General features: G+C 36.7%; 1 protein-coding gene across 3 annotated transcripts in view; it reads right to left on the bottom strand.

The window, feature by feature from the left end:
• whrna (whirlin a) overlaps positions 1-27,705 on the bottom strand; it is a 199,929-nt gene that overhangs the window by 27,974 nt on the left and 144,250 nt on the right. For all 3 annotated transcript variants that reach the window (XM_041969776.1, XM_041969777.1, XM_041969778.1), the window contains exons 4-6: positions 26,343-26,551; positions 22,801-22,837; positions 1,387-1,599 (exon numbers count right to left, since the gene is read on the bottom strand). In XM_041969776.1, coding sequence (XP_041825710.1) covers positions 1,387-1,599; positions 22,801-22,837; positions 26,343-26,551 — 459 coding nt within the window. The remainder of the gene's footprint in view (positions 1-1,386; positions 1,600-22,800; positions 22,838-26,342; positions 26,552-27,705) is intronic.

Genomic DNA, 27,705 nt, shown 5'->3' on the forward strand with positions numbered 1-27,705 from the left:
TGTGCAGCTGTTTCTTTCCTCCACCTCTGTTTCAACCACATTCTGTGAAATTCTTCTATTTGTTTGGCATTTCTGGTGTGTTTGCAACTGTTATTTGAACAAAAAGTGAAAGAAGCCACATATTTATACTCATTTGCATATTTATTAACGGGACGTGACAAGGTGGTCCAAGACGTCCGTGCAACTGCATTCATTTCCAAGTCAGCTGGGATGTATCTAGGAACGAAGTGCAGGAACAAGCGTATGCACAGATTCAAACATCTTAATATTTCTGGCCATACATACTTCCCCAGTTTTGGCTGTAAACCATCTTTTGCTATGAAAGCTATACCATCCTTTTTACATGAGGCAACAGAACTGGACCTCTTTGGTGTAAGTTATCACAACAGGTCAAACAAAAGGAGGTCTCTTGTTCTTGCTTCCTGCCTGCAAAAGATCTAAATATCTTTGTTTTCCCTTTTGTGTAGAGATTACAAAAGGTTTTGTAGATACCCACAAACTGAAAAGTAGAACTTCAAATATCAATAATTTGAGGGTGTGTGATTACTGGTGCAAAAATAGCATAAAAAAAGAAAGTTTTAAATGAGGTGTAAATCCAAAGTTTGATGATGATACAATATAATATTGATTCAGTGGACAATGAGATATGATGAAGATCTGGGGGTAGTGATTGAAAGAACTAGATCACAGATACAAGCCATTAATGAGTTTCCTCCCAGGATGTCTAGGTTTAGCTCGGTCATTCAGAACTATTTGCAACATAAGCAGCCAGATGAGGGGGCTCAGACATCTGGCTAGGATGCCTCCTGGACGGCTCCCTGGTGAGGTGTTCTGGTCATATCCCACCAGGAGGATGACCCAGGACAAGCTAGAGGCCCTGTGTTAGTTGGCCAAGGAAAGCCTGAGAATCCTCCCAGATGAGCAGGAAGAAAGTGGCCATTGAGAGGAAAGTCTGGGCTTCCCTGCTTGAACTGCTGCCTCTGTGACCCGATCTCAGATAAGAGGATGTTTAGTGTTTTTGTGGTAATTTTAAATAAAATCTATAATTACAACTAAACGTAGCTAAGCCTCTATCTATGCTCTGTGAGTTGCAATAATAAGATGACAATTCTTTTAAATAAAGTTTGTATGAAGGATGGGATGCAGAAGTGTTCATAAAAATGTTAAATGTCACTTCTGAGGAAAATTCAAGTAAAAGCCAGGAAGAAAGAGAAAAGAAGAACCCCCTCAAAACCACCAAACCATTATGCTTGTAAGGGTTCAGAAATCTTCATTTCGAACCTCAAAGCAATCACAGACAGAGTACAAATGTTCAGATTCCCGCTGAGAGAAAACTGACTTGTTGTTGTCATCTTTCTTTGCTTCGCTACTTTGCTTGTACCTCACCTTTGCGTGTGTGTTTAGAAGCTCAAATAGAGCCATGACCAGCTGCTCCACACCGATGTGTCCGTCCCGGTACTCCTCCACGTAGTAGCCCATGGTCTGTCGCTCCGCCTCCGTCAGCAGGTGACGCGCCTGCTCCTCCAGCATGGCACGCGACTGGTTGACCAGACTGGACAGGGTCACTTGTGAGCCCGCCACACCCTTATAAAACCCCGGCTGAAACAGAAGAAAAAAAGACAAAACTTAAATCATTCAATTTCTCAAATTAATTTCCTTAAAATGTGGTAAAATATGACATATTGTGTTTTTATTCTTAATTTAACCTCTGTTCAATCAGGTGATTAGGACTCTTGTACTTTAAAATCCCTTTTGCATGAGTGTTTACCTGAAACAGGCAGTTTAACATCAGTAGGTGCACAATATACAGCAAACACAAGAATCTGACACACACATAAATATACACCTCCTTGAGTTTTTTAAGCAATTGCTGAATAAAAGAAAAGATCATGTTTGAAAGGAGGGTTGAAATGAATTAAATTAGACATTAATGGAAAAGCAGGGGTGGAGATGGACTGTGGAGTAAAAGGTAGAAGTTCTGCAATGCTAAGATTGTGGGAAGCAAAAGGACAAGAAAAAAAAACTGCTAAGGATAGAGAGATTTTGGGGATAGGTAGGCAAAAAATGAGAAAGATCTTCAGGGATTTAGAAGGATAAGAAAGAGAGGAGGGAAACAGAAGTAGGACATGCACATGTTAAATATGACATACAGAAAAGTGTCTGTCAGATAAAAGAGGAGGACCACAAATAAAGAGAATGAGAGAGAACAGATGGGTTAAAGGGAGAAAGGGGAGATAACCGAGAAGGTGACAAGAGGAAGCAGATCAGGGTGAAGAGAAAATGAGCAAGGACATGAAGTGCACCCACATATTCTGACGCAACCATCGGTATCTTTGTCCCAAATGTATAAATTATCACTGTACTCCTGCTTTCCTGCGATCCTCATCCATTATCTTAATGCTTTGCTGCAGGACAGAAGCTGTGAGGTTCACAATGTTTTTTTCTTTTCTAATTTTACAGTTGTCACGGATGAGCCAGCTGGAGCCCCTGCCAATCACAAATTGGCACTTGTGAAACTGATGAGCTGTCAAGATCTCTTCTCAGCTCTATATCTGCTCCTTTTTGCCCCCTCACTGTGTCCCTTTTCCTTTCTCAGTTATGTGCCCGCCTGTGAGCAACTCTTCCTTAATTAACTCCTTAATCAAAGACAAAACTTCAAAGTTACAGCTTCAGGGTCTGCTCCTGCCTCAGTATTTTAGAAACAAAAGAAAGACAACAGGCCCGGTGCACTCCTCTTCCCCTCCATCTTCTCTGCCTTTTTTCACCTCATCCTCAACTCTTGCCCACACTCCTCCGTCTGTATTATCAGCTGTAGTTGTTGCAGCCTGTCTCAGTCTGAGCTGAGCCAACAAATTTTAAGTGGCCAAGGTGAATTGAGCCATTACCCTGCCCGAATCTTAATATCCACTATGCTTACCACCAGAATTTCTTTAAAGCATCCATGTCCCGGTTATTTAGTTCAAGGGCACAGTGGAATAAATCAGTGGACCACACTAGTCAGTCCGTGTAGTTCTGTCGGATTAGAGAGCAGACTGACATTTGAAGGAGTTAATGAAATCACTCGTCACTCAACCGGAGTGGAACACCTGCAGTCACCTGCTAATGAGGCCTGCTGCAATATGATGGACAGGGGCTTTTTTCTCTATAAAACTGTAGTTTTATCGGAAATGGACATCCAGTGGTACATTTGCTGGACTTTGTCCATCACTGCGGTCAATTATTGGCTGTGTTTATGAAATGCCAAATAAACTGATTGGTCTTTTTATTGCAGGGACAAACAATGATGCCCTTAACCACAAAAGACACTGAATCAATAAAAAGTACAGCCATAAAAAGTCAGATGAAAAACTGGTACAGTTAAATGTCACATGCTTTACCTCCAATACTTTTAACAACACAGAGCAGGAAAAATGTAGTAGAGCAGAGACTGTGTGAAGCTTTTCTATGTGTTTTGGTGAATTAAAATTGGTGTAAAACAATTTTTCATTAGACTGCAGATTAAACTACAGTTTGACTGTACGTGATTTATCTGAGAGGATCTCATCAAATCATGTTGATGTGTAACCATCAAGAAGGTTTTAAAATACATATCCAAAAATGAAATGAGAAACAGTGTGGTGAGTACAGTTGTTGACTGACAACTAATTCAATAACACTTATTCCAGAAATTGGGTTGCTGTGTAAAATGTAAATAAAAACAGAACACAACAATAAGAAGATGCTATTATTTAAAGGTGGTGCTGCTGCTGATAGTATTTAGAAGTCTTATGGCCTGTGGTATGAAGCTGTCCCTGAGCCTGGTGGTACGGGCTTGAATGCTGCAAAACCGTCGACCAGGCGGTGGCAGACACAACAGTTTGTGACTGGGGTGGCTGGGGTCCTTAATGATTTTGGCTGCCTTCCTCTAAAGTGTATAACTTTTTATTAGTAATACTTACAGTGATTCTGATTGCTGTGGGTGAAACTAGAGAGTGTTACCTTTACAAAGAGCCTAAGCCTGTACCTACAATCCACAGGGTTCAATTACAGCAGTAATTCTAATTTGGAGAGGTCATAATACAAATTTAAAAAAAAATGAGTCGCTTGATAAGGGGTTAATATGTTGAATTGGCAAGTCAGCAACATCACTAAGTATAAAAGGAGCACTTCACAGCGGCAGAGCCTCTCAGATGTAAAGATGGGTAGAGGTTCACCAAACTGTGATAAACTGTTTCTAACAATTTCAGAAAAATGTTGCAATGGAGCAACTGGTCTCCTACACTTTCAGACGTTTACGGGCAGTTGTTAAAAGAAGAGGGGAGGCTACACAATGATAAACATCAACATGTTGCACAGATGCAAACAGAGCTGTTTAGAAAAGAGCCGGTGAACTAGAATTGCACAAAATTTGGTCAAAAGTAATCTTTCTATCACTTAATAAACAAACCGTAAACGACTGAATTGTCTCATTAATTGTAACAGACCAAGACAAGATGATTCAGGAATCAGATTCCTGTACATTACAAAGGATTTTGTACCATGTGGAAGCACTTTGTGTGAGTTAAAAAGTTAAAATCAAAATGAAAAGGCAGCCCAGGAACTGTCTATAAGTAACAAGCTAATTTTATTCCAAAATTTTATTCCTGCCAAATTCAACCCCACTTTTTTGTCAATTTAATAAACTATAGTGCTTTTAGCTGTGTGTTGATTTAATGGAGTCACAGTAATGTGAACTCTTTTTCTATTCCAGCAAAATGTCCCCAAAACACCTGTCCATGTCATACCAAAAGTCACTCACATTTTAACTTCATAGTTAGGTTAAAGATCTACCAAGATCAAATCCAGTCTGCTTTAACTAATCAGGACACAGAAGGTGCACAGAGAACCAGCTGCAGACATGTTGCTTTACTCAGAGTTTCCCTGGCTCCACATTTAAAATTATAGTGGAAACAGCAAAGCCTTTTTTTATTTCACTATTTGATGAGGTGAAAAGCTCTTTCACAGCTGTCTCTGTGTATGCACAGAAGAAAAGGACCATGCACTTTCTCACTAAATTAACTATCTATGACTATTATACTCTTTGGACGCAACATGGAAGATGTTCTGGTTTTATGTGATGTGCCACTAAAGTCTGACTATATTTCAACATCATGTCAAGGATGCTTACAAGCCAACAGGACTTACAAGAGAAAAGATGAAAAGGATTACTTATTACCACAACTCACTTGAAATGATGCAACAGCAATTTGCGGGGCTAGCTATCAAAGATTTGACTGATTGTTATAACCTTTGCCATGAAAAAAAGAAGAGAAGAAAAACATTTATTTTTTAAAGAAAATATTAATGGATTACCAGGAGGTTTCAGAGGCAATTTCCCTAAAAGCTGTAATTTCTGTACCAGCTGTGGTCATTGTATAATGAAATCCTTTACATCAATCAAATTGCAAGAATCTCAGCTTTCCAACGATATGTCACATTTGCAACCACCAGCGTGTTCACGGTGAAGCTATGCAGACTGACAGCTGACAGGAGGAGAGCTGTCTGTCTTTCAAAGCCATAAAAAAGCTTTATTTTCATTTGCATTGGACAGATACACTCACTGACAACTTTACACTTGTTCACTTGCTTTTTAACACAGACAGTGGAGTAAAAAGGATGACTTTGAACTGAGCATGGTTTTTTTGGTGCCAGACAGGCTGGTCTGAATATTTTAGAAACTGCTGATCTACTGGGATTTTCACAGCTCAAATCATCTCCAACTGGTTTCTTGAACATAAAAAGTTCACTGGACTCCAATGTCCTCCACAGTCACCAGATCTCAAACTCGTAGAGCAGCTTTGGGATGTGGTGTAATGGGAGATTCTCAGCAACTGTGTGATGCTATCCTGTCAATATAGAGCAAAATCTCAGGAATATGTCCAATATCTTGTTGAATCTACGACACCAAGAATAAAAGCAGTTCTAAAGCAAAAAGGGGTCTAACCTTGTACTAGCAAGGTGGACCTGATAGTGACTGGTGAGTGTGTATATGTAATGTTTTCTTTACTAATGTTTATGTCAAGTAGCTTATCAAGTAGAAACAGACAAAATATTCGAGGCTAGCCTTACAGTATTTGCATAAATATGTAAAACTGAAAGGGTCTCGGCATACAAATAAAAGCTTCAGTGCTTCTGGGATCCTTACATTATGGCACGTGAACAAATCCAATTCCCCAAAGTTGCATCATTTTCACATGGTCTATATTGTGTCTTTAGTTCCTCCGTTATTCAGCTTTATCCCGACAATTGGATAATTTAATTCTCACTAAAATAAAGAGACTGATAATTTGTCACTAATGTCGCTAATCTGCATCATCATGATTATGTCCATTTTCCTCACCTCCTGTTTTGCTCTGAAAATTACAAGATGAGGTAAATGACTGGAAAAAAATGGGAGAGGAAAGATTGTTATCTCATTACTAATAAATCCAGCAGTGTATGATTGTGGCACGGATGAGGTCTGACCTTGCAAAGCAGATATTAGTATAACAACTACAGGGTTCTAAATCATGTTTAATAGTATGCATCTAGGCAATTACCTTCCCCTTGACAAAAAAAATGAACTTTTTATGTCGACTTCAAAATCAGGTATATTTCCAAGAACATCCAGCAGCATGCACAGTGAGGCTCACAGATCTTGGCTGTTGTTTGATGACAAGGCTCAAACCAGCCTTATTTTCATTCTGCACACACTGAAGAAGTGAAATCAGCTACTGGGCTCTTAACACAGAACGGGACAGCTAATCGACTGATGGGATAGGTAGCGCAATAGATTTATTTATATATATGTATCTATATATATGTGTGTGTGTGTGTGTCATTTTACTTAGAGAGCTGCAGCATCAGCCAAAGTCTCCCATGCATCAGAAAATAAAATATTAGCAACCTAATCCATATCTGTGATTGTTTCCTTTCTAAGGCTGCTGGCTGATTTATGAAAAGTAGCTGGAAAGTATTTGACCTTTTGATTACTTTAAATCCCAATGCATCTCCGCTTCTAGTGACTGACGCCATTTATTTTACATTGTGCATTTAGTAAACATAAGCAGATATAATGTGCATGCAATTCAAACAACTGCTGGCAGATGGCATTTCGTATGTTCACCCGAGTAGTTTTATGCAGCTTGTATGTCAGAATGAAATTATTAAGTCCTTCAAAGCTTGAGAAACAGTGATTTATATGTGAGCTCTTTTCATCTCTAATGGTGTTTTGATAAAGTATTCTGCCTTATTTCTGACACTTTGATGACAGCTGATGGAGCTGTTTGTTTAAATACTAATCCTACAGATTTATGTAAAGTAACCAAGTAAAAAAACACAATACAAACTAAATCAATAGCTGAGTGGGAAAGTGTTATTTAGGACAAAATCTGTGTTAAATCACTATTAGTGCAATCCAGTTTCCTTGCTTTACAATTCTTTAAGTCATTTTTAACAGTTTTTCTTGGCCAAGCCTGGCCGACTTCAACTTCCTTCACCTTGTTCTGCTGTTCCCAGACTCATGTTGCGTTAAAAATACCTGCTTTTTAGAACTGTCAGAAAAGTGAACTGATGGGTTTCTCCAATTTAAGGCATAAATCTGTTGGATAATGTATAAAGAATTATGCCATCACATAACTCAACCCTATTTGTTGGTATTCAGTGCCTGAACTCACATCTAAACTGTGAAAATACTCAAACATCTTCCTTGCACAACATTAGTTATTTTGGGTGTTTGACCAACACTCTCTTTGCTGCAAGGTCATGTGACTTAATACAAGGATTATGCCGCATTTCCTGTAATATGCATAGGACCAAATTAACCAGCACAGAAATCTATGATAAATAAAAGAAGTAGGACTAAGGAATGTTACCAAAACTCGGTGGTAATTTTGTCAATGAATGTAATAATGTGTGAAGACAATTTGGAGAGTGGAAGTACAGTTGAATCATTTGTTGTCCTGCAGCTACAGAATAAGGCTGGCTGAGTCACAGGCAAAGCAAAAGAAGCTTTTGTATGAGGTTTTTGCTGTTTTTCTTTTTCCTTTTTTCTTTATGGTGTTTAGTATTAAAGGTTACAAAGAAACTGTCACTGGAGTCACTTTCTACACACTGGTGGTTTTTATATGAAAAAACTTCAGTGTCTTTGAAACTGGGACACACCTAAACAGCAGATGTGGTTCTTTCACTTTTGCAGGGCTGATCAGCACGGAGCATAAGCACAGAAAATTATTGAATGGATGGAGCTGCCCTAAATTAACCTGTTTTTTTGTAAAATGCCGATTCCTTGATTTCAAGCGTTTCGATCGGCACTGTCTTGACCTTTCTGGAGCCATAGGTGAGAGTATTTAGGGATGTGAATAGAAATGGAGAATAATGCTTAAAAGCTGTTTAAACCAAAGCATGTTTCTATAAAGAAGCGTAAGGATTAAATCAAGACATGACTTTCAGAAGGACCACTGACAAACCAGCTCAGAAGGAATAAGAGTAGCTTATACTGCCATAATTAGCTAGAAAAATCTATCGATTTGGCATTTCATGAGAGATTTTGATGGTTTTTTAATGTTTGATGTGATGGTCAGTGTAAATGCACTTTAGGGCACTAATGGATTGACTTCATGTCTGGCGGTGAATAGCTACATTTATTTATTTTTTCTTCAGTTGATCTAAATACACACTACTGGAATATTAGCCGCGGGCAGTTCATTGATTATTGAGGAAGCACGGTGTTTACTTGACAAACATGCACATTGTATCCACAGTGTTAACGAGCCTCCAGCCTTATAGATTTCTGACATTTACCTCAGATTTTGGTGACTTCTCTATTGCAAAACAAGTCCAGAAAAACTCATTTAAAGGTGCAGTGTGTCAAACATACATCTACTTGTAAAGATGAGCATAGAAATGACTTCAAACATCAAGCACAGCTGTGATTAGATGGTGGCTGTCATGGCCAAAAATAAACATGTTTTCATCTGTGAGTGGATCCAGTGGCCTCAGATAAAGCGATGATTCCACTACAGGTAACTACTTCAACGTTGTGTGCATGCGTACTTTCTTCTTGTATGTGGCTTTTAAGGTTTTAATTTTCTTAAACTGAGCTCTAGGGTCTATCAAACAAAGCTGGTGCTGCAGTTTTAAAGCTCAGAGGGTTATCCCTTCACACACAGAGTTGTTTATCCATTCAAAGACACGGTAGTAAAAATGGTGGCGCAATATGGCAGCTGCCATGTATGTAAACCCATGGCAAGTAGACATAAATGTTATTTTAGTAAAGTGATTAGATACCAACAGAAACATTTTTTATTAACATAAAGGCAAAACACATGGTCATAAAAAAAACAAAACAAAAAACCAAAAAAAAATAAAAATAAAATAAAAAACAATAAAATAAAATATCCTCGTTCAAAAGAGTTATGAAGATGCTGGAGATTATTAACAAATACCAAGGACACTGCACATTCCATGGTCACAGGCATTATTAGAAATAAACACTAAGCAATACTAAACATAATTTTTATAGTAAATCAATGCTTAGTTCTTCTTTTTGTGTGCATGTGTATTTGAGTGTGTGTGTTTTTTGTATGTGCGTGTTTGTCTAATGATGATATTGATGACATCATTTTGGAAAAGGGGGAAGGAAAGAGAAAACAAAAGAAAAGGATGGAAAAGCAAAAAGAGATGCTATGGAGTGGAATTATCAGAACTTTGTAATTATGAATTTATTTATAAATGTGGACCAAATCCTGTTGGAACAGGATTTACTATGCATGATGTTTTCTTGGCGACAGATGGGGCTGTGAACAGTGCAGTCTTAATGTGACTGTAATTGTATGGATGACTTGTCTCCTAATATGCAGAGCTGTGGGGATAGCGGGATGTGGCAGCCTAATATATGTGATAGGTGACCAGTGGCACTGTACACCAGTTAGATGATTTTGGACTTGCAGAGTTGAACGCATGCATATAACGGTCAGTGGTGTGCTGTGTCCACTAAGTGCATTGATCTGGTGTAGTGATTTTATTTCTTACCTGTGTAATGTACTGAGTTGTAGGTTTGCTGTTTTATAGTGAACTAATTTGTTTTTTACATATTTGTACCAAAATTCTGCATCGGTGGTAATGGAGAGATCCTGTTCCCACTGAGATGTTGGGAGAGGAACTGAATTATATGTGATGTTATGAAATGTGTAACTTTTATGTTTGTCCATTCAGAGACACCGTAGTAAAAGTGTCTGCACAAACATTAATGTGAACCCATGGCAAATCGACATCAATGTTATTTTAGTAAAGTGATTAGATACCAATAGAAACATAGTTTTTAATAATTTTTTTTAGTCATTGATCTTTAATTTTGTTTCACGCTGCACCTTTAAGGGGAAAAAAAGGATGACAGGTGTCACGTGAAAATGTTTTAGTTTATTTCTTATATTAAAACTATAAATTTTTGTATGGCATGTTTTCTGAAATTTTAATGATTAAATATAGAAATGAGTTACTATATAGCCAGAAATATGCACATTTAAAAGCATTTTAAGGAAACAAACCTGAACACCGGATTCAAAGATTCAGATTCAAAGCACTTGCTGCATTTTGTTGACATCTTAGAGTCAAAGATTTTTACTGAGCTCATTTTGGAGATCTGTATCTTTTATTTCTCACATCAGAACAAAACTGTCAAAACCCAGAAAAACCTCAATTTCGCCATGGAATGCCCTTTTTGGGATGAAATGTTCCATAAATCAGACTGTGCATGAGCCATTAAAAGCCCCTGTGGAAAAATTTAGCATAAAATTCTCTTTTTTATTATCACATTTGTATTACTGAGGGAATCACTGAGTTTGAATGAGATGACATCATTCAGGAGAAACAGATTTCAAAGGATAGGACAGGGTGCAGACAACCAGTTAAAAGGCAAACTTCAGGTGAAGCTTGAAAAGATTTGGATGCACATTTAGACAATATATCATGAAATTATCACCTTCAATGTGCATTTTTTAACATTTTCTTTTTATTAGTCACAAAGAAAACATGTTAAGAACAAAAACAAATCTCAAAATTAATCAGGGGATGTTTTTTCATGTCTGTTGTATCTTGTCATAGCATAACTTAAAGAAAATTGAAATGAAGGCCCAGACCTTTTTTCTTTTTTTTGCTTGAGTGACAAGAGAAAATGAAATGAAAGGCATGTATGATAATCCCACACTCACCAGGCCCTTTGTAAAAGACAGGAAGGAGTCATGCTAGTCAACCTCTTGCTTGCCAACGTTAGTTTGAACTGACGTCTCTTAATGTTACTTTTACAAGCTCTATAAATCCTCTGCTATATTATTCATATTGCTCCTATACCCTGTTTAACAGTTAATGTGCTTTCTGATCTTTGGTTGAGTCAGTGATGAGCTGCATAGAGACATATTTAATGTCCGTTTCTCAAACTGTTGCTGCTGTTCTCTTGAATGGGACAGCAGGCATCAGAAGACCTGCTGACAGACTAGATCGACTGGTACTGAAATCACACTCAACAGCTGTGTCCTGTCAACGTGATGGTGCAAGTTTACTGTTTACCACAGCTGAAATTTGGGTTGCATCGATACTATGAGCCACATTTGGTTGATGACTCTGTCATCCTGGTTTTTCTTTTTTTTTTCCTTACTCTGTGGCTACTTCATCCTTTTAAATCCATTCAATATCTAATAATTCAAGGAACCAAACAAACATATCTCCACTTCATCGAATCTACAGGAAAAATGTGCTGGCAAAAGTTAGGAGCAACAAGTGTTCTGTAGGTTTGGCATATTTTGTCAGAATAGCTACCCTTGGTTATTGTGCATGTGTAGCACAAAAACGGCAGATGACCCATCAATTCAGCACCACTGACTGCTCAGAAATTGCGTCGGCATACGACTGTGCAGTCACAAGTTAGTTTAGTGTATTATATTACATATTAACTGCACATTGCTGAAGTGCATCTCTTGTATGACTAACCTTGAGGGAAATGTATTTAAAAACTCAGATGAAGTGTAAGAAACTGTACTTATAACAGTTTTTTCTCTGTTAATAATTTTGCAAGTGAGGACTTAATGTCATTTAAGCGCGTATTGCAGCATTGACTTATTAGCATACAGCACCTTTTCTCAAACTGCGTGAGAATGAACATGTAATACATAACTTTGGAAACAAATATATTTCTAAATCAAATATCATTGTAGCCTATCTATCAAAGATGAATACATAGCCATGCTGTTTTTATAAAGTAGTCTAAACTGACAGACAAGGCAGTGGTAACACCGGAAGCTTCTTCTCCTCCTTCAACCTGAGCAGGAAACACATGAGGTATTAATGTTTGTAGTATTGCTATTATATTTTAATTTGACTTTTAACAACTTATATATAAAGAAATTCTTGTCCAGGCCTTGTCCTTTCTCATGTCCATGAAAAAAGAAAATGCTTACAAATGCTAGCCTCCAAACCCAATGAGCAAATCTCTCGATCTGTAAGGCCTGTTACACACACAACGATTTTTTAAATCTTCTGAGATTTTTTTTATCTGGTCGAGACCTCACACGTAAAGATAAAAAAAATCAGTTTTGATCGTATTGTGTGTGGTGTGCTCCGAAAATGTAATCACAGAACAACACACACATGATAATGCTGTCCCGCAACTGATCTACAATCTAGTCCTCCTAGCCAGACAAACGTTGAAATGTAGAAGAAGAACCATAGCAACAACCAGCAAAAAACATAGAAGAAACATAGCAACAATCGGAAAACACAACACACAGCATGGAAGAGGATATATAGGACGAGGGAATGATGGTGGTCTTGGGACTATTGTTAACAGAAAAAGCCAGAACAGAAAAAATACCAGACTGAAGAAGGAGTGAACACAGACTTTATTTACTTCCTTGCTCCCCAGCCAGCTCGCTCTCTGATTGGCTACATTCCATTCCACATTACAATTCTCAAAGTCACAACTCAGGAGTCGTTGGCTTTCCTCCAAACCGTGAAGATTTTTTGTAGTAAATATTGAACATGTTCAATACTTCTGATTTTCGGCCACGACCCATTTCAGAGCCGATTGTTGGGACGAATTCGGTCTTTACACACCTCAGACCAAATGATCATTTTATAGGAAAATTTTAGAAGACTTAAGATAATCAGGCGTTTGCCTTCCTTGGTCGGGAAGGGACAAAATCAGGACAAAAACAGCCTGATAATCTTTATGTGTGTACCCAGCTTAAGTTTGGAGTGTGATCTGCACACTCAGGCCGTTTACTGCATCCTCTCTTGTCATAGTAACGTAATTCCATTGTTTTTAAGTCCTTCAGTTCTCTAAGGACTTAAGAGGTTCAAGAAAAAGAGGATCAGAGTGAAGATCAGGATCAGAAAAATCCACTTTATGCATCATCTCGCTGTTATTTTGACCAAAACATGTCACAGACATTTCAATAAGACATCAGGACACTGTGTGATCCTGTGAAAAAGGAATAATATGTTTTCTTTAAAATGAATTTTCATTTTTATGATGATTTCTGCTTTGACAACCCATTCCTGCTGTCTGTTCAGCTTATCACTGTGTGCTTCCAACTATTATGATTTTCATATATTTATATCGTCGGGAGCTATTTTTGTGTTGTTTATTTTTCTATTCTTCTACTGAGATAATAATTTCACAGTTTGAGATAAAGTCTGGCAGCTGTAGAAAAATCATTTACAAAGGTCTGCCTTTTCGTAAATGGTGAGCCAGATAAGCTAGACAAATATCCCTCCTCTTCACAAACTGTGTTTGTAGATAAAAACAGTCAATCTGCTGCTGTAGTTACAGGATCAATTGCTCGATCCCCTCCTCCAACCTCAACTGCTCTACTTCACCTTAGATAAGAAATATTGATAGAATAGTTAAAGAAAAAACAACAAAACACAACAGAGTGACCGCTTAACCACATAAAAGGGACTAATACTTTACAGGGAGTGTATCTGCACACACTGATAGAGGGATAAAGGCATTAATAGAGAAATTGTAACATTACTTTTATTTATTTACTCTTTAAGCAATTTTCTTTCTGGGAATTTAATGCATGATTGGAAAAGATCTCTATTATTTCATTTCTTCTCTTTTGCAATCCAATACTCAGAAAACATTCAAGGCCATGGATGTTTTGGCCTAATGATGCCTGTGAACTCTCCAATATTTAGTTTACGCAGCTCTGCAGCTAAGTCCAAGACAGGAATCTTTAATATCCTCATGCTGAGATAATGCTTGTTATGATAAAAATCTCCCTTTGAAAGGGCATCCAAAGAATGCTTAAGTATAGAATCTGTGCTTTACATTCATGTTTAACACTACTAGACCTGAGGGATCTGGAGAGCAACACTATGATGGACTTAATAATTATATTGCATCAATTTCAATCTCTTTCAAAAGAATATCATGCAGTAAACACACTTTATGATATAATCTGGAACATCTCAAAACAAAACACTTAGAATATTAAAAAAAAGAAAAGAAACAATTAAACTAAACATTAGTTTAGTTTAATTGTTAAATTTAGCTATTTAGCTTTTTAGATTTGACCAAACCAAATCTGTTTTGTACTGTATATATATTTGTATACTAGTGTATAAAGTTTTTTAAATTACTTTTGATAATGTGTTTTTAAGGAAATACATTTACTCATCAATAAAACTTTGTATCCTGTCTTCAGTACTTCTATTGAGTTCATCTGCATCTCACCACATTACACATTGAAGCAATAGGACAAATTCTTGTTACGGCATCGTTTCATAACTATACCAGGAAGCTTCTTAATAAAAGGACCAGTGAAGAGTTATTTTTTGTTCATCTTACTTTGTAATATATCTTTAATAAAGTGTGGTCATTGTGGACATAACATGCAAAAGAAATAATGCTTAGTTTTGCTGGAAAATGTGTGTGGGTGATAGATAAGTGTGGGATGGCCTGGCAGTTTTGTTTGTATCTAATCTTCCTTCCTACGCTACCTCCTTCTACACTTTACATCTCACAGGTGTACTGGTCCTTCAAAATAGAAGACACCTCAGCTGACTGACAGCTGCATGCAGCTGTGTGTGTGTGTGTGTGTATGTGTGTGTGTGTGTGCGTGTGCATGAGAAGGTCCTCCCCAAAGTTTCACCCATATTCTTTAAAAGCCTCAGAAAAGAAATGGATGGGGTTCAGACTTCTTGACCTGACCTACGTTCTGTTTGGTTATGTACTCTGAACCCAGAGACTCTATAATTGTATTGCTTTTGATCTGTTATTAAATTGTTAACTTGATCCTCGATGTCACCCTCCTCATTTCTGATTCAACAAGTAGCACTGAATAAGTACAGATTCATTGGAGTCAGATATTGAATGTGAATGTTTAACCTGTTCTGAATTCTCCAGACATTTCCAACACTGTCTCAGACTGGTTACAACACAGCAGGTCAACTAATCTGAAAGTTTCAGATAATATAGCATTTGTAGCATATAAAGAAAGAGTGTATCTAACCAAAAATGACAATATGCACACTCACCACATACCATTTAAACAACATACTCTTCAACCAGAGGCTTCTTCAGCTCCACTTCAACAAGTACAATGTTATTCCTGACCTTTAAATTAAGTTTTCACAAATTATCTGAGCCAGGAGAAAAAGATTTGTCTGCTTATTTTTAAGTTTATTGATATCCTACTATTTTCCACAACTTGTTTTGTTCTATTAATCTATTTTTTTTATTAACATTCCTCATATTTCATTTATTTATTGCTTTTTTAAGTACTTTGATCTGCATTTAGTTTGAAAAAATACACATAGACTGAGACTGAAATTACATGCACAACTTTTCTGCTTAATATCCTCTCATCCTTTCATTAACTTCTTAAAAAAATAAAATAAAGCAACTATATAATTTGCCTTAGGGATTAATGAAATGAAAATGTTTTTTCAACATAACTGCTTGTAAACTTTTATACAATATCCCAAATATAAGGGATTTACAACTAATTAAAACGTAGACTCTTGGTGTCATGAGTTAAAGCCTAAACCGATGTAGTGATAAACAATTGTGTCTAAGAATATACTGTAAAGAACATGAAAATGTTAAAAAATAAAAAAATTCCAAGGCAACTGCAGTTGATTTTGAGGCTAAATCAAATTTTGAGAAGAATCACTTCCAGTTGTCCTAATTAGCTTTTTTTTTTTTTTTTTTTTTTTGAGGTATTTAATTTCATTAAAATATATAAAAACTTTAAATTTTGTGCACTCTAAAAAAAAGCGACTGAAATTAACCAACCAAATAGGTAAGCACCTCCAGTTGAATAATTACTGCATGAATGATGTTTCAACAAGTTATTTAACCATAACTGATGCATTGAGCAGCTTCTGATTTCTTAAACATGTTGAAAGACACATCCTGTGGCCGTGGAAAAGATTAATTTATTATTGCCATTTATCATTTATCAAGCAAAGAAGGAGATGCTGAAACTACTAAAACTGGGTTAAGAGCTGTCCAATGCATTATTAAAACCTGGAAGGATAGTAGGAAACCATAATCGTCCAGGTTGGAAAAGAATAATTATGGCTAAATGTTTGGTGAAATGAAGGGATTGAGACTAAACAGCTGTGAGCAGCCATCATTCCTACTGCCTACTGTACAAGCCTGTGGGGGCAGTCTATGATTTGGGGTTGCTGCAGTTGGTCAGGTCTATGTTCAGTAACATTATGTGTCCAAAAACTTAGGTCAGCTGACTACCTGTATACACTGAATGACCAGATTTTTCCACCTTCCCCAATGGCATGGCTGTATTCCAAGATCACAACGGCAGGATTCATTAGGCTCAGCTTGCGAAAGAGTGGTTTTTATTTGTTTTTGGGATGGGCAGTGTATATCCATCAGGCAGTGTTTGCATCAAACTGCAACAGGGACCATAGGGAGTTCATCCAAAGGACAGTGGAGAAGGTAAAAACCCCTGGTTTATGAATACTGACAGCCTTCACTGTCACACATAATAACAAGGAGAGACAGCTGTGTTAAAAACCAGGTCATGATATTTCCCCAGATGTGTGCTAACAGAGTTCTTATAAATACAAGAGTCCTAATAAATCCTCAGCAATTTATCCTGTCATTATGAGTATTACAAGTTACACTTGTAATACATAAATAAATGTTTTATATATGAGGATATTTTCCACACTATTAGCAAATACATAGTTATTAACCTTAACAGACCAATGGTCTTAAAGTCGCTTCTAACACTGGATGCAATGGTATTGATGGAAGGATCGCCAGTGTGCACAACTTTGAAGTGAAAGAGATCTTGTAGTGAGCACCAGAGCTCAGATCAATCTCAAAGGGTTAATATGCCTAAGTGACCTTAACTTTCATATAAAGCTTTTATATATTTTTAAGGTATGATTAGTTTAAGTTAAGACTACCTAATTTGGATTAACCATTGTCCAGCATCTTATGCTGACAGAGACAGCACATGCACAGCACACAATCTTAAATTGAGAGCTCCATGAATTTTAAAGGGTCAATACCCCAAATGACTTTAAATGTAACCAGAACAATACCATTGCTATTTCACTCACAAACCAACAATGAAATACTGTCCAGCATATTAAAAGGATATCAAGAAGGGTTTCCAGTGGATTTCATCCTATGGTGATATAGACACATCACATGTACAGTACACAATCTTTAAATTGATTATTTAATTCGAAGTCTTTATCTTTAGACCAGCCTCACAGATATATATTCTCATGAGTGAAATAGTTCCTATTTTTAGGTAAAAACTATAACCACCCCCTTCTATACAAACGTGATTTTCTTATTTCTGTCTCGAACTGAATGTTATCATAAAATACTAAAAGTGATAAGCATCCGGCCTGATGCTGCTGTGAGGAAACAATATCAGTGTCATGGGGATCCATCCACACCAGGGGCCAGTCCACCCATGTCTAACAGCGGCAACCATCCCCATCAGGACAGACCGGGGCCCACACCACAGCCAAATGGCTGCAGTGCAGGGCCCCAGCCACCCCTATTGGTGCAATCCCCACAGCAGCAGCCCCCAGACCAAGTAGGCAAAACCCCCGGCGTGGAGGATCCCCACGAGGAAAACACTGGAGTTACAGTTAAAATTAAACAGCCTTAAGAAACAATAAGAACAGTTAAGAATGAATGAATGAATAAGTAAATGAATAAATAAATAAGAAGTAGTACAGTTGAATAAAATGAAAATAAAATAATGTGAAATAAAATTATGTAAAATAAATTAAGATCAAATAAAATTTAACAGATACATAAAAGTAATGTAATGAAACAGACTAAAAGAGACTAAATTAAAACAAAATTAAAAGAGACTAAAACTCAAATAAATTGATAAAAATAACTACATAAATAAAAAGTAAATAAAAATTAAAACACAAATAAATAATTCCAATGAAGATTTAGTTAAAAGCTAAGCTAAAAAGGTAGATTTTAAGCCTCTTTTTAAAAACATCAACGTTCTCTGCAGCCCTGAGGCCCTATGGCAGACTGTTCCACAGACAAGGGCCGTAACAATGGAAAGAAGACTCGCCCTATGTCTTGGTCCTCACCCTTGGAACAACTAACAGGCCAGTACCAGAGGACCTCAGGGTCCGCAAGTGTTCATGACTTAAAAGAAGATCTGATAAATAAGATGGCCCAAGACCATTAAGGCATTTATAAACTACTAAAAGAACCTTAAAATCAACCCTGAAACCTGAATACTTGGGTGTGGTCTTCGACAACAAATTATGTTTTAAGTCTCACATTAGTTTAACCTCAAAAAAGGTTCATAAGAGGTTATTCTTTTTAAGAAAGATGAGGTCTTTTAACGTTTGCACTAAAATGTTGCCTCTTTTTTATAAAAGTGTAATTGAATTGGTTTTATCCTTTTGTATTATTGCTTGGTTCGGGAGCCTTAGTTTGGCAGATAAAAACCACTTAGGTCGCTTAGTGAAAGCTGCTGGCAAAGTTTCTGGATCCCAGCAGGAGAGTCTTTTGGCTAATTTTAATAAAAATGTGTTGAGGAAAGCTCGTTCTATATTAGACTGCCCGAGCCACCCTTTCCAGAATGAGTTCATTTTATTACCTTCTGGCCGTCGCTTCAAGGCCACTTTGGGGAGGACAAAGAGACTTAAAGTGTCATTTGTCCCTACTGCTGTTCAATTACTTAACAGTAATGGCCTAAGGTGACAGAGTTGTTCTATTTTGTTTTTAGTTGTGACTCTGTTTAACTTATTTTAAGCTCATTTAATGTTTTTTAAGCTCATTTAATGTTTTGAATTGTGAGAATCTCTCTTTTTGATATATGCCGTCGGTTCTGATTTTGTTTGCTGATGTTTTGATGTGATGTCTGTCCTATGTGTATGCTTTGGCTGCGAAATCAATTTCCCTTTGGGGACAATAAAGAAATTGAATTGAATTGAAACGGGGAGCCAATGCAGCGATTTTAAAATTGTCATGTTCTAGAAAGCAGCAGTAGATGATCTAAGCTTTGTGACATGGTGTATTATCCTGCTGGAAGTAACCATGAGAAGATGCAACATTGTGGTCATAAAGGGATGGTCATGGTCAGCAACAATACAATACATAATGAACATGATGGTTCTACCTAATTCTGCATCCACCATCTGAATGTTGTCCTGTTGGTACAACCATCATTCTGATGCTCAGTTTGAACTTCAGCGAGTCATCTTGACCTTGTCTACATGACTAAATATATTGAGTTGCTGCTATATGATTGACCGATTAGATATTTGCATTAACAAGCACTAGAATAGGTGTACCTAAATAAGTGGCCAATGAATGTATGTCCATCCAATAAAGGCTCTTATTTTATTATCCATGCTTCGTGAACAACTACACTCTGGATGAACATAAAGAAATCCAGCACTTAGCTTTTAACCCAGTGATAATGATGAACAGGTTCTGCTGCATTATCACAAAATAAACATATGCAGCATTTTCAGAAATTTACATAATTTATTTAGATAGATACTGTTTGTTGTCATTCAGACCTGCATCAGCAGAACACATCAAGTTTCCAGTGTAGCTCATCTACTTTTGAGCCTGATAAAGATGCAAAGACTTCTCAGCGGGGGGATGTAAAGAACTGTAAATAAACACAAGTGTTCTGTCAGAAACACCAGTCACAGAGCTGCACCGTCACAGGCTCAAATCCAGCCTCGATCCTTGTCCCATTACCTCGGTTTCACTTTGAACTGCAAAATCAATCTGAAAAGCCAAACAAACACATTTCCACTGGAGTGGAACAGGCAACCATGAAAATGGAGTTTAAAAAAAAAACGCAGTGATAAAGTTTGTGGCATGAAAAGTTGTCAGTGGAGAAAATGCAGTAAACAAGTTTTACTGAGTGTCGTCTAGTTCAGTTCTACATCACCAGTTAAGGCAAGGCATGTATGCAAACACTGAAATGAGGTGAAGATTTTTCTGCATGATATAACAGAGCTTAAAACTTTAAAAAAAAAACTATTATTCTAGCATAAAATGAGAAAACGAGGCAAGCTGAAGGAAGTATTGTCCCGCAGATCAAGATAAACTCTATGCAACTTTTAAACCCTTATCAGTCACAAACGCTGGACAAAATGTGTTTTTCCTTTTCTCAAAACACTTCTCACCTCCACCATCACTTCACCCGTTCTCCCTTACTGTGGTGCCATGTGGCCTCCCTGCAGGATGGACTGTCCATCAGAGCTTCCATAATGAAAAGTGAACTCTCCCTCTCACCTTCCTCGCCTTCCTCTTTCGCTGTCGTCAGCTTCTGTCTCTTCCAACTTTCCTCTTATTTCGACATTCCCACACCATCCTTTTCTTTGCAAAGTCACAGTCAAAGTCAGTGTTAGAGATAGCGGTGCTACACTTTATAGTGAGTGAATGAATGACAGCTTTATGGTATAAGGTAATTACGCAGCACCCTGTAACTTTCATTATTGTACTCTCCACATTACCCTGAGTAATGTGCACAACTTTGAAGTGAAAAGTAAAAAGTCTTAAGAGATCCTATTAGTACAATCTGATACCTTAAATCCAAAGTGGTCTTATTGGCTCAAAATCTGAACATAAGGTGCTGTTTAACAAATTCATTATAGACCAGCTACCAAGGGAAAACTCTTCAAGTCAGTTTTGATTTTAAAAACAAATCATTTTCTTTATTTAATCCCTTTGCATGAGCATAAAAATATGATATATGTGAATAATCAGATCATTTTAAAGTAGTATGTCATAACTTTTTGACTTTAAAAGTCTGTGCCTTTGACTTGTTTTAATGGTACAGTGATATTTATTGTGTATATAACTGGAGCCATTGTTAGCCTCAAGTATCCCAAGGCTAAGAAACTTCATTTTTATAAGCTTCTTTTTCATCCCAGCGCATCACTTTACAGCAGCATTTTGTATTATGACACTGCATTACACACTAGCAACTGGATATCAACACATTGGCCGTTTTGAATGTGCACCGTAGCTGACTCAGCAAAGAAACACTAGAGGACATTATTGAAGGAAGAGAGAAAAAGGAAGATAAAAAGAGTCAACATTGGACTGACATTTACTGGCTTGAGAGAGCTCAGAGACGAGACAGGGTGAAAGACAGATGCCAAATTAGTCATAGTTAGGGGTTGTCTTGTGGGAAAAAATCTGTTAAAGTTCAGTAGGTGAACCTTACTATCAGATCAAACATGTTTAAATGCACTGTAGAAATGTGACTATCGAAAAGCCATAGTTTACTGTTTTCAGTCTGTTACTGGATTTTCCTTTGGAGTACATATGTTAGTAATGTCGTTAGACTGAAACTTTAAAACATCTGGTCTTGTTTTATTGAACATGGCAACACTCACGGCCGTAGTGTTAGCTGTCCTAACAGGGGAGCTAACTGGTCACATTACTACACACTACTCCTGCCCTTCATTAATACTGTGAGTAGAAAATGGTGGTTGGCTTTCATACAGCAAGAACTTGCCTTGGTCTTGGTGTGATATATCTTTCGCCACTTCACCAATTCAAATCAGAATCAAATAAAACAGATTTACGTGCATACCTACAATATGAGGATAAATCTAGCTATATATATATATATATATATATATATATATATATATGTATGTATATTAAATTACATGCCACATTAAGTTGTTTATATGATCATGTGAATAATCTAATAACTCCAGAATGATGATCAGATTTTTTGTGTGCATGTAAATGAAACAAGTCAACAAGTATTTTTTCTGACGAAAGCAAAACAATAACTAAAAACTAATGGAGGATAAAAACTGTAATTAACTGTGCTGAGGCTTGTCTTAATGATAAAAAACAAACAGACAAACATATTTAGCAGATACCAGATCCAATCAGACAATGCTGACAAAATGAAAACAGTTGAAATACACTATATGTTTGTTTAACTAAGAAATTTTTCCATCACAGGTCCCCAGAGTCTGTGCTAACATCCAAAAATGTCACTGTTAGTCTAAAATACTAAACCATATAATACTAAAAGGCCGTATCTATAAACAACTGACCCCTGCTTTGTTAGCGATGTGACAGGCAAGACAGAAAAATTATGTTTTGTCTGGTAAAAGGCTAAGCACAGCTTGTTCATTCCCAAACAGCCAGAATGAGCAGTTACATCAATACACCAGAAAACTGGCGAGCCAAAGAGATAATTGTGCCGCTTCAGAAACACTCCACAAGCAAACACACCAGACAACAGAGTCCTGAAGTTAGTTCACATTCAGAGATTTGAATCTCACCTTTCCTGCTGCAGAGGCTCCTTGTTCCACAGAGAAGCTGCAGAGACACAGATGAGAATGATAGATTACTCACAATTCACCCATTCAAACATTCATGGACTATTCATCTATATTGCAAGAAATTCACTTTCTAACAAAACAAACTGAACATTGCTGCAGAATGTAATGCATGTTGCATACCTTGAAGTGATAACACAGTTAATAAAAACTTTAATTAATTGGATAAAAAAGATCGAAAGAAAGAAGATGAAAGAAAAAATAAGTTTAATTCTAAGATACACACATTTTAGAGTTTAAAATAAAAGAGGCTTTGATGTATGACTGACGGCTTTCTCGTCTCTCACAGGCTGATAAATGAACAACATTAGACATTTGAGTCTTCATCTGGGTTTGTGTGTTCCAGTGTTAGAAACTGTTGCACAGGCACCCTCACAGGAAATGGACAGCTGATTTATCTTCCAGTCATTCTTTCCAATACCTTTGAAGCACCAGTTTTAAGATGCATGTCACAAAGCCCAACAAGGCAATCTCTGAATGGATAATGTGTCATTTTTAGGCCTCCTGTCCGAATGAAACGAGTTAAATTAGACAAATACAAAGTTTGATAAATATTTTAAAGTCACTGGGAGAATAGAAAATAAAACCTGTTAACTTAGGACTTGTTTTGTCTCTCGTAATAATTCTTCAGTTCATCAGTCTCTGAAATATGAAAAATATGGTGATTGCAGTCAGTCACACTTGAATGAAGGCTTAAGTCTCAAAACTCACCAAGAAGATAAACTTTTAATTTAATTTATTGCCCTTGATGCAATTTTTATTATCTAAAAAAAGATATATGTAAAACCAATCTAAGGAATTATGCATATTCTGCTATGTTTGTGAATCCAACATGAGAAAAATAAAATATAATCACTGAGAAGTTCAAGTTTGTGCCTTTGGACCTTATTTAGTATTCATTATGTGAATATAAAGCAAAACACACAGAAAAATAGATGCAAATTTTGTTATGGAGTCTATAAAAATGTGTGCAACCAACATATTAAAAGAGAAGAACGAGAAGAAAATGTTTTCTTTTACTGCCTCCAGGTACTTAGTCCAGTTTTTATTCTAGATATTGAAAATAAAAAAGAACATTTTGCCAATACATTATATTTAAATCAGAAGGAGCAGTAAAAAAAAAAAAAAAAGTGACAATTAATCAATACAAATAACCACCTGCTGCCATCTTACAGCTGCCTTGTTTTTAGGAAACAGTGTAAGAATCATGTAAAATCTGTGTGGGAGATGTGACCTGAAATAAACTTTGCACAAAAAGAAAGATAATTTGCATTTGGCTGATTATTTCTCTCATTTGACCCATAAAGGCCCGACCCATGAAAAAATGGTAAGAAAAGAATTTTTTTTTTTTTTAAATGAGGTCTTTATTTGGCCCTTTAACAAAATGTAACAAAAAATTTACATTTTTGGGGGGGGGATATCTACCATTCATTACTATGTGATAGTTTAAAAATATTATAATATGGTTTTCTGCTTCTAGGTATCTATTAGGGGACAGAAGACAAGTATCAGATTGTGTTCAACAGGATTTTAAGCAAAGTTTATACCATAAATTGAAGCAAAATGTCTCAGAAACTGTTTATGACAAATGTCATGTTGGGCTCTTATGGGTTAATAATGATAGTTGGTGTTGTATTATATGTCATTAAAAAGCCTGATTAGTCACTTTACAATGAGGTATAACTTCGAAAGATCATGCTTGTGTGGAATGAGTAACACAGCTAAACTTGTGGGTAGTGCATCTCAAAACATCCTCTGCATTCCCTACAAGTTATACCTCATTGTAAAACTGACTAACCAGGGTTTCTAATGATGTATAATACAACAGCAATTAGTGTTTTTAAAGGGAAGAAAAAATTAAACAAACACAAAATTTCTCACTTTCCTTTTTATTTTAGACAATCAGAAACAAATGAGAGGTTCTGACTTGATGGTTCGATATGCTGCTTGTCGTTAGTTTGATAAAAAAAAAAATAAGTCTGCCAATTGCAAGCTTTAAATTGGTTGGTGTTTCGGGTCCTGGGCAGAAGAAGAGTTGGTCAGATGTGGCACTTTGACAGATGCTGAGTACTGCATTTAATTTCCTTCCAAAAGGATTGATACTCCTGCTATGTAGAGAAAAGATGTCGGATCACATCAAACTCCTAAATGTCTGATTTCAGTCAAAGAATGAAAGGATGTCTGTGCTTCAAATATTAATATATTTTACTACAATACCCTTAAGACTAATGCTAATTTTTATATTCAAGTTTACATCGCTGAGATGTAATTACACTGCAGCACAACAACAAAACGCTGACACTTATTTCAAGGCTCTTTGTGCTCTTCATACACTTAGTAATTACAGTTTTTTCTGTTGTTGAAGGATATTTAGTGCTGACATGTTGAAATTAACTAATCACAAGGTGATGGTTTGTGCTGATATTTAGTCTTAAATTGGGTTTCTCTACAAAGAAATACAAAACCCGTTTCCAGAAAATGTTAAATCAAAACTTAAATCTGTATTTTGTTTACGTCTTTAAACTTTTATTTAACCGACACAAGTACAAAGGAAATTATTTGCAGGGTCTTTACTGAAACTCTATTATTCTAAGAAAACATAAATAAATTCAGTTTTGGTTTTTTTACATTTTTTTTTAACAAGAATTAATTAACAAAATTTTGGGGAGGCAGAGAAAGACAGAAAGGCTTAAAGAATACTTCTATAAACTACACTGTTCAGGAAGATTTTTTTAATCAGCAGATTAATTACAGTCAGGCGAGGGTGCCATGATTAAATATAAAAGGATCACCCACCAAAGGCTTAGTATTTTCAAGGAAGTAGTGCCAAATTTATTCTGAGAATAACTGCTTAGTTAAAAATATCAACATTTCTCAGTGTATAATTGAAAACTTCGAATTTTCAATATTTGCATTTTATGAAATAATAATAAAAAAAATGGAGTCTGGCAAAATCTCAGCACATGAAGTCCAGCAACAATAACTAGTGTTGGATGCATGATCCTTGGAATTCTGATGTAGTACTGTATTAAAAGTCACCCGGCTACCAAGATCAGTGTGGGCTCAGGAGTATTAAATATCAAGTTTTCTTGGCACAGGCTCATCTTTAATGGAAGGAAAGACAGAGGACCAATGTTCTGTGGTCAGAAAAGTCCATATTTATGTTGCTTTTGGAAAAAAATTTACTTGTTCTACATGCAAAACCCTTTGTTTAAATAGTATAAGGCTGCCTCTCATATAGGTGATTAATGCGAAGTTGCATTTTGGAGAATTTTGGAGAAACATCTGCTTCCATCTTTTGTTGAAAATGTATGGAGCATTATGAAGAGGAGGTTCTGACAACAGCAAACTTCTAAGCACCATCATTTCTTTATAATTGTATCTTTTAAATGAAGGTTAACTTTTTTGGAGGTTTGTACTACAGATTCTAGATTTCTGCAAGCAGATGTGACAATACCAGAATTTTGGGACCACTCAAAGCTCACCTTGCCATGCTGCTGTTGGCGGAGCTCTCCCCAATTTGTGAGCTAGCTATCCACTTGGTCTCCCCTACCACTGTTCTGGCATGTGGCAGGCGGCCCACGTCTTTCACCGTCATCATCAAGTGCTGTGACGACTTTAGGACCCTGACGGCCTCGTCGTGCGGGATGCTCAGGAAGCTCTGACCATTCACCTCCAAGATCTGATCACCAACCTGCAAGGAAGGAGGGGAAGAGAGAGGAGTGGTGGGAGGGGTTGAGCTTGGCGGCACGGGTGGAGCAGGCAGAGACTGTTTCATGCATAGGTCAGAGAGAGGTAACGTAACAGATGGAGGTGGTAAAAAGAAGTAAAAGACATTTAGTGAATCAAATTAGGTTGTAGACTTGTGTTTCATGTTCTCAAGTCAATAAACAGAAATAATCACAAAAGGATTCAAATGTGTTCCGCTTCCTGACAGGTTCAAGACCAGAACTATTTAATATGCAGTTGAAATGGATTTTATAGGTAATTTCACTTTGTCTCAAAGAGGGCAGCCTGGAGGAAGAGGCTGAAGAAGAGTAACGATGTCCATACTAAGCACCACCCTTGACTGTGCCTTCCATTTCCATTAATGAGCTGATGTAGCAGAAACCCTCCAAGGCAAAGCATGGACCCTCATCTGAGTTGAATAAAAACCACTACCCTTGAATTGCATGTTTACTTTGCTTGCAACAATCTCACTTTTATTGACCATTGTGAGATTTTGTATGAAACTGTTAATGTACTTATGGTACAGGTGTGCACATCTGCAAACACGAAGAGTTATCAAGGAAGTTTTGGAGTGCAAAAAAGAACTTAAACATAGAGCATATCAATATGTATAAGATAGTAGTATAGTGTGAAAAAGAACCTGAAAAGAAGTCAGAATAGTGCAATTCTTTTTTTCAAACTTCAAAATGACAAGAGGCTATGAGGTTTGGTTCCACCAGCTATACCAACTCAGTCGCCATTACTGTGTAACAAATTAGCCACAGAAGACAGGTTTACCATTCCCCCTTTACACAAAAACACAGAATCACTGGTCTTTTAAATTACTCTGTTTTGAAGTACTTAAAGTGTTGTTTAGCATTTTGAAAAGACCCCAAATGTCAGTTTTTGTTTCTTCATTTTATTCTCATTTAACTCTGTTCAGCCAACCAAACCTTGCAATCTTTTTTCCCCCCTGGGAGCAGCAAATAAATCAAACTACAGATTACATTAATTTGTACATTTTAATTCTTGGTGTTTTCCAATGAAGTGAAGTCGTTGAATTCTGAATAAAGGGTTTTTCTGCATTCTTTCTTGCACGTTTTTCCCTGCATTATGATAAAATATCATACACCACTGTGT

Source organism: Melanotaenia boesemani, chromosome 19 (genome assembly GCF_017639745.1).
Source record: "Melanotaenia boesemani isolate fMelBoe1 chromosome 19, fMelBoe1.pri, whole genome shotgun sequence".
NCBI classification, from domain to species: domain Eukaryota; kingdom Metazoa; phylum Chordata; class Actinopteri; order Atheriniformes; family Melanotaeniidae; genus Melanotaenia; species Melanotaenia boesemani.